The 13,567-nt window shown below is 39.8% G+C and overlaps 1 protein-coding gene across 2 annotated transcripts in view; it reads right to left on the reverse strand.

The window, feature by feature from the left end:
• Nucleotides 1-5,509: 5,509 nt before the first annotated feature.
• Nucleotides 5,510-13,567, reverse strand: part of TPRG1 (tumor protein p63 regulated 1) — a 194,398-nt gene continuing 186,340 nt past the window's right edge. For both annotated transcript variants that reach the window (XM_089330863.1, XM_089330864.1), the window contains exon 6: nt 5,510-5,880. In XM_089330863.1, the coding sequence (XP_089186989.1) occupies nt 5,686-5,880 (195 nt within the window). In that variant the 3' untranslated portion in view covers nt 5,510-5,685. The remainder of the gene's footprint in view (nt 5,881-13,567) is intronic.

Consider the following 13,567-nt stretch of genomic DNA (forward strand, 5'->3'; position numbering starts at 1 on the left):
AAAAGCAGTATGATCAAGAAAACCTAGATTTTATTACAAACATTAGTGGCAAACCAGAGAAAAACTACTCTATTGTTATCTGCATGATCCACCTACAGTTAAACTGTGAACATATTTTAAAAGAAATGTTAACCAAATAGAATAGTCCACAGCAAGAAACACACTTGATAAAGGCTCTAGATAATGAATCACCTGAAAACTGGTGTAGTAATTGGGAATTTTGTATCAAAAAATAAAAATCCTATCACTACCTGTTGAGAGAACATCAGTTAATTATATTTTTTTTTAAAGCTTGAGCATATGAAATAGGAAGCTCAGTTGTTTTGGGTGACTTCAAACAAAGCTCTAAGAGTAAATCAGTACATTTCCAGGGAGGAAGTCTTAAAGGGTACAGTATTCATAACAGACTTTTACTTGCTGCAGCTGCTTACTAATGGAATTAATAGCTTTAGAAAGCTAAGGGTTCTGGGCTCTGGGAAAGTCCATGCAGAAACTGGCTGTCCACATGCTATAAATGCCTCTGATGAGGGCATTCAATAGAGAGGAGGTTGAATTAGATGAATTCAAGACCTCTTCCAATCTCAGAGTCAACTGCTTCACAAAAGACGTGAAAAGAAGGAAAATGCACTTCTAAGATGCGTGGCATAAACGTTGTGGGCAGGACATGAGAGGCACACCGGTGGTTCAGAATGCTTGATCCCAATACATTCTGCATCCATGAAATACCATGATGAGCTCTCCTATCTAATTTAAAACACAAGATTTAATTAAATCAGACCTTCACATTCCATTTGGCTTCACTGAAAGAGAGATTTGTTAGTTGTTTATAAAGAACTTGTTTAAAATTGAGTATCAGATAGGGTACAAGATACAAGATGTACATTGAGAAGCAGCCTCATGACTTTATTCCTCATATTTCACACTGGCTGAAGCCCTGAAATGAAATACCGCTCACTTGTTTTGTCTTGGGCTTTGAGGATGAATTTTTAGAGGAAGATGTCATAATTTTTCCTCTGGCTACAGAATTATCCTAAGGTGTTGCCACAGTCAGGTGGAATAGGTTGGTATTGGTCAACTCTCAGTTACTTCCAAGGCCTCAAACCGAGTTCTTTTCTTAGCCTCTGGGGAACTGGTATCTGCAGGGAAATCAGGAGGCTTGGCCCCCTAACTGCCTTCAGAGCACATTGTGGGAGGTGTAGACCAAAGGTGAGTTTACACATCAGTGACTAAGGTTTCCTGCCACTAAGCATAAGAAGTCACTCATGAGCAGCGTCCCTAAACCACAGCTACAGGATGTGGGCACAAGCCCTTGTATAATTGTTGGCCAAGTGCCAATGAGCATTCATCCCTGTGCAAATACTTGGGCTTTTTTTTTGTTGTTGTTGTTAACCTTTGAAAACCACAGGCATTAGTCTCTCTCTTTCTTCCCCTTTGGCACAAGTCTTTTTTTTTTTTTTTTTATCCAACTTTGTCTCTTGTGTGTAAAGAATTTCCTAGGAGGTTTTAAGGCTAAATTTAATATCTTTGCCCTCCCCTCAACTGCCCCAGAATATGCCAGGCAGGGGTAAAGCTGCCTTACAAAATACCTGCTGGCTGTGCTGGCTTCCGCAGCTTTGTTTGGGCATTTTGATCAGATAGGAAATCACAGAGTTCCACGAGTGACCTTAGCCTTTAAGAAAGTCAGGGTAACTTCTGGAAATTCCCCCTAAACAACTATGATCCATTGTTTCCTCACCTCAGAACTAAACCAGCAACCACAGCACATTGACTCAGGTAACTTGCTTTTCCCCTTGAAAATGAAGATATTATGTTGGAAAGAGCAGTAGGCCAGGAAAAAGAATTGGAAGAGTTAGCCTGATCCCAGTATTGCCAGAAACTCTTATTTCTGAGACATTTCTTCCTAGTTTTTAGTTCTTTGCTTCATGTTCTATGAAATAAAAGTTTTAGATAAGATGGTTTTGGTGTTTTTGTGGCTCCAGGGCTCTGTTAATTGGCTTTCTTAGTAATGTTCCAGCAAAAGGACAATAAAAGTGGGTGCCAAGGCAAGATCTGAAAGTAGCCAACTCATAAGTTAGCTTCTCTTTTCTGCTTTAGAAGACAGCCAAAGGTCAGAACTCTAAAGAGGCCCAATTGACCCTGGCAGGTCAGGAAGGGTGATTTTTGACATGTCTCCTCATATAAATACTAGAGAATCCATCAGCCTTGCCTCTGTTCCCAAATGTCTTACATCCCACCATGGAAACCCAAGCCAAACTTACTCCAGATCATAACATATATTTTAAATGGAGATGGCAGACAGCTGTCACAGGTTCTATGTGAACAAAAGGAGAACTATCTATCAGAGCTGTCCAAGATGTATCAGAAGACTGTGAGGAATATGTCTATGGAGAAGTTCAAATGCTTTCTTTCACAAAGGAGCCTTAATGGAGATTTTCTATTGGGAATTCCTGAATAATATAAGGATCAGATGAAGAAGATCACCAACCATGACATTGTGTGGTGATTTTCTTTGTCCTTAGTGCTTTCTATGTCTAATCCTGTTTCTTATCAAATTTTTGATGCCCCTTTAGGAAATTCTAGTGGTACAGTTCAGATGATACCCTGAGGGAAAAACCTATGAATGTATGTAAGTTCCCCTTTGAAGCTTAAAACAGAGACCAAATGAGAATACCAAGTGTGAAGAAGACAATTCACAGTCAGCAGGACCATGGTGACCAAGATTTAATTACTAGAGAAAACTAAATTTCATTTCCTTGGATAATTCCTACAAAATCCACATCAGTCTGCAGGCAAGTATTTTACCTTGTAGTTAACAAAATAATTTAGGCCGGTGCTGCAGCTCAATAGGCTAATCCTCTGCCTGTGGGGCTGACACCCCGGGTTCTAGTCCTGGTTGGGGCACTGGATTCTGTCCCGGTTGCTCCTCTTCCAGTCCAGCTCTAGGCTGTGGCCTGGGAGTGCAGTGGAGGATGGCCCAGGTCCTTGGACCCTACACCCCATGGGAGACCAGGATAAGCACCTGGCTCCTGGCTTTGGATCAGTGCAGCACCGGCCGTAGAGGCCACTTGGGGGGGTGAACCAACGGAAAAAGGAAGACCTTTCTCTCTGTTTCTCTCTCTCACTGTCTAACTCTGCCTGTCAAAAAAAAAAATTAACTTTGCTTCATTAAGTCCTCACAGGACCTTTATGAACTAGGCAGAAGTGGTTATCACTCCCAATTTGGAGATAAGGAAATTAAAATTTAAGACAGCTAAAGTAAATATTCAGGGTCTTATTTAGAAAAAAAAAAAAAAAAAGATGTAATTATCTAATCATTAGCCACAATTGTTTGGAGAACCAGAAGGGCACTGGTCTTAAAGGAATATACCAATCATCTGGTCCCTCTTTTAACATGCCAAGTGATGGTGGGCTCATTATTTCAAGAGGCAAACCATTCCATCATTGGATATATGTAACTGTAATAAGTTCTTCTTATCTTGAGCTACTACTCAAATTCCTGAATTTCTTCACCCTGTGGTCATAACCTTGCTTTCTAGATCCCATTTAACAGTTCATGGAATGTCCAATATGACAGTCTTAGTGAAATGTAAAGATGGTTCTCACATCATCTTTGAGTTCATATGAAACAGTTTGGGTTCCATTAAATGCTTACCCTGTTGCTACAGACTGGATCTCAAGACTAAGACATCTCTCCCTCCTCCTATCCCTTCTAAGCTGTTTCCATTGATGATGGTCCATTGGGTACTTTAGAAGGTCATTTGGGAGCAGTCTGGCTTAGAGTACAAGGGGGACAAATGTGCAGAGAGAAGTCAATTGTCATGCTGATCTTAAATGGTAACTCCAAAGAATGTGCAGGACATTTCTGAGATTTCTGTCAACAAATGCCCTATCTTGAGGCGTGTGGGGGTTTTTTGGAGAGCAATATTATAATAATTTGCCAATAATGCCTGCTTCAGAACCACTGCCAAAACAATCCAACGACTTTTCATTCCACTACTGTTGACAGGACAGCTAAGGATTTCAACATTTCCTTTTACAGTTTGAATAAAAGTTCCCTGCCTTGGGGACTATAACAATATTTGCCATCATAAGGGTAAAAATCTGGAAGCTGTGAAGGGGAAAGATGGAAAGGAAAGAAGTATTAATGAAAGTAAATAAAGACAAAGTCAAAATGAAAGTTTTCAAGACTTAAAGTTTTGAATATCTGCATCAAATTAATGTTTATGAATGCATCAAAGAATAAACCCTGAAAACTAAGAAAAATAATCTATTTGAAGGAAATATTTTAAAGTAAACTTCAACTAAAAAACTAACTGGAATTGTAACATTAAATACCAAGGAGGGTGTCAAAGAGATATTGAATTTCAGAAAAGGCGAAAAGCTTACTGTAATAATGTTTATGGTATTCAAATTTGAAGCTTATTCCTCAATAAATTTAAATAACATAAAATTTTCACCTGAAAAAGAAAAGAAACTTGAAGAGACAAGAACAGAGGAGATAATGTCCTGAGGTTTTTCAAAATTAGATCTAACTCAGGAAGAGGGGGGTAAAAAGAATTAAAAGGAAAAAGAGAAACAGAAATAAAATGAGTTAAGACAGCATTTTTAAAATATGGTCATCAAAACTCTGTGAAATCCTTGGACACTCTAAGTGTTGCACTTCTGAGATCTTTTAAAAGAAGGAGGTTTTCCCATCTCCACTGCAAATATAGCGGTCCTACTTTTATCTGTTTTATATATTGGGCTTCTGCAAAAGTTTTCATTAGAAGAAAGTGGTCTGCTAATGAAAGAAATACTTGAGGGAAAAACTACACAAGGACATGACCCATTGAAAGTTCCTCCTTAGGGGTTGATACAATCAAATTGTGCTTTAGGAGATGGCAGTCAAGTGCAGGATGGATTGGAACAGGGATCCCAAGTAAAAATCTGTAGCAATAATCAGGTGAGTAGAATTAAAAACTTGATCAAATGACATAGTACTGAGAATGGAAAGGAGACATAATAAATGAACAATTTTAAAAGAACAATGATCTCTGAGTTGGATATCTGGGCATTGGGGTACATGTTAAGCCATATGGGATGTATTTGACATGGAATGTATTTGACAAAGAATTCAGAGAACTATGAATTGATGAGTATCAGGGATGGATTACTAGCACCACAAAAATGTTACAGGGAAATACAGGATTTTGAAATGTGAATATGAGGGGCCATTGAAAGAGTGATACGTAGATTACTGACAGATGAAAATGCAAAACTGAATTTTGGATAAATAGCAGAGATGAGCATGAGTATATAGAAGTCATCCCCTTATAACTAGTGGCTAAAATAATAAAGATGGTGGCACCTCAGTGAAACATTAAATAAGAGTACAGAAGACTAAGACCTGGAAAATGCCTACAATTAGGGAGCAGGATAAACTATAACTCAGACAGTCTACCTTAAGTTTGTAATAAAGTCCTCATGTGATAACATTTTTTTGATGGGCTCAGAAGTATTTATCTTCAGATTTTAAGGAAATTTGATTGTTTTATTTATGATCAGAAGGATGTATCTATCAATCAAGGTTTTAGATTTCCTGAAATATCAAATATTCAAAATCATGTAGCACTCTTTAAAAATAATCAGTCAGTCCAAAAATACAGTGGGCTGGAACATAATCTTCACTTATGATGGATAAAAGAGTCAAAAACCAATACTTCCACGGGCAAGGGAATACCCCAGTTTGTTGCGGTTTCCAATGAATGACATTAGGCCTGTGTAGGTCTCGATCACAATGGGTTCAGTTAACACCACCAGGCCCTTTCCTCTGCTGGATCCAGTGGCGTTCTTGTGGGCATTCTGGATAGCTGGAACAAGCTTAGACGTGAACCCAGACAACTGAAGAAGAAAGGGAGAAGGCACTGAGTTAGTGAATGCAGAGTAGGTCTAGGGACTCCCCTCCCCTCTGTTATTTATCTTTCTCCTAGAGCTGTAGTTTTCCTTACTTCTTTTTGTTTGTATGTTTGTTTCTTTAAGATTTATTTATTAATTTGGCAGGAGTTTCTTCCGGGTCTTGCATGAGGGTGACAGGGGCACAAGCACTTGGGCCATGTTCCATGGGTGGCAAGGACCCAAGCCCTTGGGCCATCTTCTGCTTCTTTCCCAGTCCCATTAGCAGGGAGCTGGATTGGAAGTGGAGAAGCTGGGACTTGAACTGGTCGCCATATGGGATGCAGGTGAAGCAGGTGGTAGCTTAACCTGTTATGCCACAATGATGCCCCCCTATTTTTTAAATTAATTTATTTATTTGAAGTCAGAGTTAGAGAGATCTTCTACCCATTTGTTCACTCCCCAGAGCCTGTAACACTCAGGGCTGGGCTAGGTTGAAACCGGGAGCTAGAAGCTTCATCAGGGTCTCCCACATGAGTGGCAGGGTCCAAGCACTTTAGGCATCTTCTGCTACTTTTCCCAGGTCATTTGCAAGGAGCTGGATCAGAAGTTGAGCAGACAGGACTCAAACAGGCACCCATATGGGATGCCAGCATCATAAACAGTGACTCTACCTGCTACACCACTTCTTATTTCTTATACATAAATTTATTTTCAGAATAGCTAACATTGCTTCTGCTAGTCTTTTAATAAATTAATCAGTTAAAAAGCTATGTACATAATAAAATTGCCTTCCTTGTCTTCTTTACTTTTCATTATTCATTATTTGTACAACATTAAGAAGTCAATTTAATAAATATTTGCTGATAATCTATTATTAATCAGACACTTCTTGGGTGCTGCTGAAGATTTCAAGTAAGATATAGTCTGCCCTCGAAGAAGATTCACTATAACAGAAAATCTAGAAATGAACTTGTGATGGTTAAACAAAGTCCACTAATATAAGCTGTAAAGAAAGTATTAAAAGGTAAAAGAAGTCAAAAGAGGGAGACATGCACATGGTTAAAGGATCAGAATTAATTCAAAAGCAGATAATTGATATGATCCTTACAAGAATAATAGGATTTCAACAGATAAAAATGAAGTTCAACAGGTTAGAACAGCCAAATGGATACCTGCTGTATTTGCCAGTTCAGCATCCTTTCCACGAAGAATATCTAGATTTCTCTTCAGAGACTTACCATCTTCCTCTTAGTTCAGAAAGTCGCATATCACCTAGCAGCAGGTATATTAATTTATTTCTTTTTTTCAAAAAGATTTATTTATTTATTTGAAACGCAGAGTTACAGAGAGGCAGAGAGAGAGAGAGAGAGAGAGAGAGAGGTTCACTCCCCAAATGGTTGTAATGGCCATAACAGAGCTGAGCTGAAGCCAGGAGCCAGGAGCCAGGAGCCTCTTCTGGATCTCTCAAATGAGTGCAGAGGCCAAAGGACTTGAGACATCTTCCACTGCTTTCCCAGGCTACAGTAGAGTTGTATTGGGAGTGGAGCTGCCAAGACTTGAATTGGTGCCCATATGTATTGGTGGCACTGCAGCTGGTAGCTTTACCTGCGTGGGCCCCATTAATTTGTGATAAATGCATCACTAGCTAATGTCATTTTTTGAACATAATAGGATATTCTCAACACAAACTAAGACAGCTGTAATGTAATCAATTAAGACAAATTTATGAGTCCACTGTTGCATATGTGATCCACTGCTGACTGAAACATTGTTAGGCAACACATCAACAGTTTAAACGAAGTTGATGTTCTCAAGCCTAACTAGAGAAATCCACTGGTCTGGTCACAGAGATTGATTTAGGTATGGGCATATGACAAATTTGGTTGTCAAACTGATAGAATATAAAACTGGAGGTTTATATAGTTATTTTTTTTTTCATATAGAGTAAACCTGACTAAGCAGGAAACCAACAAAGATGAAAGAACAAAGACATACAGAGAGATGAATTCTCGCAAAACTCAATTAAATTACTAAATGAGCTCACTCCTGTACTTTTAAGTTCAATGAGTCCTCCAAAATTATTTTTCAACGGGCCATGTTGCACTAAAGTTCCTTATTTTCCTTAAAAACAGGAGAGTAATTCAGGGAGAATTCCAGAGATGTAAACAAGGGTCTAAATGAGGAAAGTCCATCTCTTTGGATTTTCAGTAAGCCCTTTTACATCCATTATCTCATTCCGTGGCCAGGGAGTGCAGTGGAGGATGGCCCAGGTGCTTGGGCCCTGCACCCCATGGGAGACCAGGAAAAGCACCTGGCTCCTGGCTCCTGCCATCGGATCAGCGCGGTGCACCGGCCGCAGCGTGCTGGCCGCGGCGGCCATTGGAGGGTGAACCAATGGCAAAGGAAGACCTTTCTCTCTGTCTCTCTCTCTCACTGTCCACTCTGCCTGTCAAAAAAATAATAAATAAATACATCCATTATCTCATTCCAATAAAATATATCAGGTGAATCAAAAAAAAAAAAAGTGTCATCACTTCCTTGCTAGAAATGTAGAAGGTAAATGAGTTATCTGCAGTTACTCTACTTCTACATCATGGTGAGTAGAATACTAGGAATATTGGTCTTAGCCTATTCACAAAGAGACCCAATCTATTTCCTAGGCAATGGCTCTCTGTTCTAAATTAAAACAGAGTTCATTCCAAGTCCAACCCAAATTATTAAGTATTCTCTATAAAGAGATCATTGTTCTTCCTTTTTTCTTCACAAAGTGGCCAATTTTTGCTTTATGTGATTAACACAAGAGTATCCACTTGTGGTAATTCATTGAATTCCAGTAAGAGAAGCCTACAGTCTTTCCCCATAATGTATATTTTTCACATTGGTTTTATTATGATTTTTTTTAGTAAATTGACATCTGGTTCCTTGATAATGCACCTGAGAAAATCTTTGTCCTGGACCAACCCTGGCCATTGTGGCCATCTGGGGAGGGAACTAGTGAATGAAAGATTCCTTCCTTCCTTCCTTCCTTCCTCTCTCTCTCTCTCTCTCTCTCACTCTCACTCTCACTCTCTTGCTCTCTGTAAGTCTGCTTTTCAAGTAAATAAATATTTTTTATAAAAAGAAAAAAACCCTAAAACTTAGAAGAATTTATTTATCATTACTAGCTGGAATAACTCAAACGAAAAGAAAATGTCAAGCAAATGAAATTTCTGAAGCATACTAGCTGTGTGACATTGTACATTCAATTCCTCTTTTTGAGTCTCAGTTTGCTGTTTTGAAAAGCATTGAAATCATGGCTTTTAAAATAACATCAGAGGTAAAATAAATTAATTTTTTGATGATAAAATAAGATAGAATGTACTAGAGTACCTCAACATCTGTGAGTTCTCAAAAAGCAAAATATTTTCCCTCTCTATTTTATTTAAAGTGACATTTATATGGGTAACATTTATATGACATTTAATTGGGTAACATCTATGTAAAAGAGAAAAATTGGATCTTTAGTCATTAGAAAGCATCAGGCAAACCAAAATTGAGAGACATTCTAAAAAATAACTGACCACAGTCATCAGAAGCAGAAGGTCATGAAAGCAAAGGAATGTCCAAAGGAATAACTACAGATCCAAAACTCAAAAATTATATTCATAAAGTGTAGTTAGTAGCCTAAACAAGATAGGTTATGAGGGTACTTCAAAAGATTCATGTGCAATGCATATTATGAAAACCCATGCATGGACTTCAAATTATGTTTGCACCAAAATAAACATATCTTTTAATTCCATATTTCCATGATCTTTCTGAAGTACCCTTGCATAGGACAGGGGATAGAAATCAACAAATTGAGAAAAATGTTATTGAGCAAAGTATAGGGGATTTAATAGGTAAACTGAGAGTCCAAGTGTTTCAGAAATCTGTCAGTGTCAAATGATAAGGCAGCTGAGCAGTGGCTTGAATGTACATCTCCTCACCTAATCCCCAAAGTCCTCCCTTCTATACAATACTGCTATTATGAGCAGTACAATTAAAATCTAATACTTAGTAAACATAGTATTAAAATCTAATTTATGAAAGGACTGATTTTTTGTTGACAAAGAAATAGAAAAATGTGGAACTAAGTAGTTTTTTATTTTAAAAAGTTCATTTATTTATTCGAAATGCAGAACTACAGAGAAAGAGAGAGAGAATCTTGCATCCACCAGTTCATTCCTCAAATGGCCACAACAGCCAGGACTGAGCCAGGATGAAGCCAGGAGACTGGAACGCCAAAAGGACCCTAGTACCTGAGCCATCCTCCACTGCTTTCCCAGACACATTAGCAGAGAGCTGGATCAGATGTGAAAAAGCTGGGATTCAAATGGGCACTTCAATATGGGATACCAGTGTTGCAAGCTGAACACAAGATTTATTCAAAGTTTGGGTGACCACAGGTAATTTTTCATCCAAATCTTGATTCTTTTGAAAATAGAGAAGGTGTCATTGTTAATATCTTTGGAACAATTGGTACCTGAGAGTCTAGGAAGAGGATGTGGGAAGAAAAGGCAAAAGCCAAGCAAGTTACTTCTTCAATCCCATCAACCACATCACTGAGAGCTTCTCTCTCTCTCTCTCCCTCTCTCCCTCTCTCCCTCTCCCTCTCACTCTCCCTCTCCCTCTCTCTCTCCCTCTCCCTCTCTCCAGTTTATATGTTTTATTTCTGAGTAATATTTAATTTTAAAAGATTTTAAGATGAAAATCACTGGACATAGATTGCCTAGGAACTTCTAGCTCTAATAATCTATGATTCAATCTACAAAGATCTGTAATACTCATATTCCTATCCATCTTTCATAACCAAGCTCAAATCCTATCTCCTGCATAATGCATTCCCATATACTGAAGGCTAATCTTTCCTTTTAGTACAATTCATTTACACCTACACTTAAATATTTCATCCAGTTTTTTTAAAGATTAATTTATTTATATGAAAGGCAGAATTACAGAGGCAGAAGGGGAGAGAGAGATAGAGGTCTTCCATCTGCTGGTTCACTCCCCAGATGGCTGCAACAGCAGGAGCTGCGCTGATCTGAAGCCAGGAGCCAGGAGCTTCTTCTGGGCCTTGCAGGTGGGTGCAGGGACCCAAGGACTTGGGCCATCTTCTACTGCTTTGCCAGGCCATAGCAGAGAGCTGGATTGGAAGTGGAGCAGCTAGGACTTGAACCGGTGCCCATATGGGATGCTGGTACTGTGGGTGGCAGCTTTACCCGCTAAGCCACAGTGCCAGCCCCTCATCCAGTTTTCTAAAAGCTAGAGTCATAAATAGGACTGCCTTTATACCTCTATATGGCTAAGACAAAGTCTCCCCACCTTGGTACTATTGCTATTTGGGGGCAGATAATTCTTTACTATGGAGGAGAATGGCTTTACATGTTAGAGTGTTAAGCAGCATGTCTTGCACCTACCCACCAGATATCCATAGCAATCACACTCCAAGCGTGACAACCAGAAATATCTCCAGGCATTGCCAAAACCTTCCTGGGGCAAAATCACCCCCTCTTATGGACCACTGAACTTCAAGGTAGTGTATATTACATGATGTAACTTGAGTACTGGGATCACACACACCTGATCTTAAGTTGTAGCCGTGGCATTCACTGGCTGTGTGACTTTGTACAAGTTATTCAACTTCTCTAAATTTATGTTACCTTTTTCCATAATATAATTAAATTGATCACATAAAACTCACAGTGTCGGCCGGCGCCGCGGCTCACTAGGCTAATCCTCCGCCTAGCGGCGCCGGCACACCGGGTTCTAGTCCCGGTCGGGGTGCCGGATTCTGTCCCGGTTGCCCCTCTTCCAGGCCAGCCCTCTGCTGTGGCCCGGGAGTGCAGTGGAGGATGGCCCAGGTGCTTGGGCCCTGCACCCCATGGGAGACCAGGAAAAAGCACCTGGCTCCTGGCTCCTGCCATCGGATCAGCGCGGTGCGCCGGCCACATCGCGCTGGCCGCGGCGGCCATTGGAGGGTGAACCAACGGCAAAAGGAAGACCTTTCTCTCTGTCTCTCTCTCTCTCACTGTCCACTCTGCCTGTCAAAAAAAAAAAAAAAAAAAAAAAAAAAACAAAACAAAAAAAAACTCACAGTGTCATTGTAAAGATGAAGTCAACTAAAGAGTTTGTATGTAAGTTATATGTGTCTGTGTGTGTGCGTGGCTGTGTGCTCATGTATTGCAGGAATGGAAGTAGAATGAGATGAGACTTGAACTGGGAGTCATACAGCAAAGGCCATGAAGGAAGCTTTTGTCAATAACCAAGAATATTAACTTTGCGGGTTTTTTTTTTCCATAATTGATATCATTATCAGCATCATTGAATCCTGATCTCCTAAAAACTGCAATTCATCTCAACATTTCCATAGCCAACATGATCTGAATTATCAAACTGCCTTTTCACAGATCCACAACTGTTTGTCACATTGGATTATTGTATGTTTTTCATCATGTGCTCCATTTCATGAGAATCCTTTGTGGCCTCAAAATCTAAATGCTGAGAAGAAAAAGTTGACACTTCTTCACACTCAATGAACTTGGCATTTCATTAGAGTCAGATGCACTTCACTTCCAGTCATTTCTGGGGTGCGTGTTTGGGGCGGGAGGTGGGGGACATGCTTATAGAATAAGTAGTGCACTGAAGGAGGGGCAGACAAAAGGCCAAGTCCCCAAGCTGGCTCTTGGAGCATTTTAAGCACCTGAACTCAATCTGTGTGACAGGAACGCTGTGTCATCTGATATGAATGCCACCAGCCACATACTTTTCTCTAAAAGCTTTTATACACCCACCTCTGGCTCCTTCTTTTATTCCAGTTTCCAAAATGGGGGGTTAAGTTTTAACAACTCTGATTACACAGGGGCTGGGTATTGGTTAGCGTAAAATATAGCAGTGGGCATGGGGGTGGGGGGTGGAGTATTCTTGACTTTAGAGCAATTATTTACCAGCTGAGTGCCTGGGCCCCTGGCTCCTTCAGGTGCTGTCTGCCAACAGTTCACTGCCTACAGTCTCAGTTTTCCTTATTACAACCGTCATTTGCTTCCTGTTTACACTGGGCAAAGGGACTAGGTTTCATGCCTGCAGGCTCACATTCCTCTGCTGAGCAGGTTTTCTAAGCCTTCAGGCTACAGGTTTTCAGCTGCCTTGTGTAGAGAGGAAAGCATTCTGAAATCGAGTGCTCACCCAGTACTCAGTATTTGATTCTCCTTGGGAAGTCACACTGCAGGATGAATATATACACTATCCTTGCACATACTCCCTGGAATTAGCTTTGCTAAGATACCATGAGTGTGGGTAAATTCAGGTGTGTAGAAGCTACATTTTTCCTACACAGGAGAGGTTTCCAAACATCATCCTACCCCACTCTTCAATCCTTCAATGAAAGTGAGCCAAATTGTTAGCAAACAAATTAACTTTATATTCTTGCTCCCTTGGTTTCATGATCTCCTTAAGAGGACAGGTCAAAATGTCAGGAAAGAAGCTGTAATCCATTCATGATTATTCACCAGCTTTGGGCTTGGTCACCAGCTCTTCCCTGCAATATTGCCTACATAATCCAGGAATCCAGCAAAACTAATGATTTAAAAAAAAAAAAAAAAGGAAAAATAAGGCTACAAGTTGCAACTGCAAAGTAGATAAAATAACTGAAAAAAGTTGAGCCAGGTTGCAATGC

The sequence above is a fragment of the Oryctolagus cuniculus genome, chromosome 4 (assembly GCF_051225735.1).
Source record: "Oryctolagus cuniculus isolate XC-2025 breed Fujian yellow rabbit chromosome 4, ASM5122573v1, whole genome shotgun sequence".
Lineage (NCBI taxonomy): Eukaryota > Metazoa > Chordata > Mammalia > Lagomorpha > Leporidae > Oryctolagus > Oryctolagus cuniculus.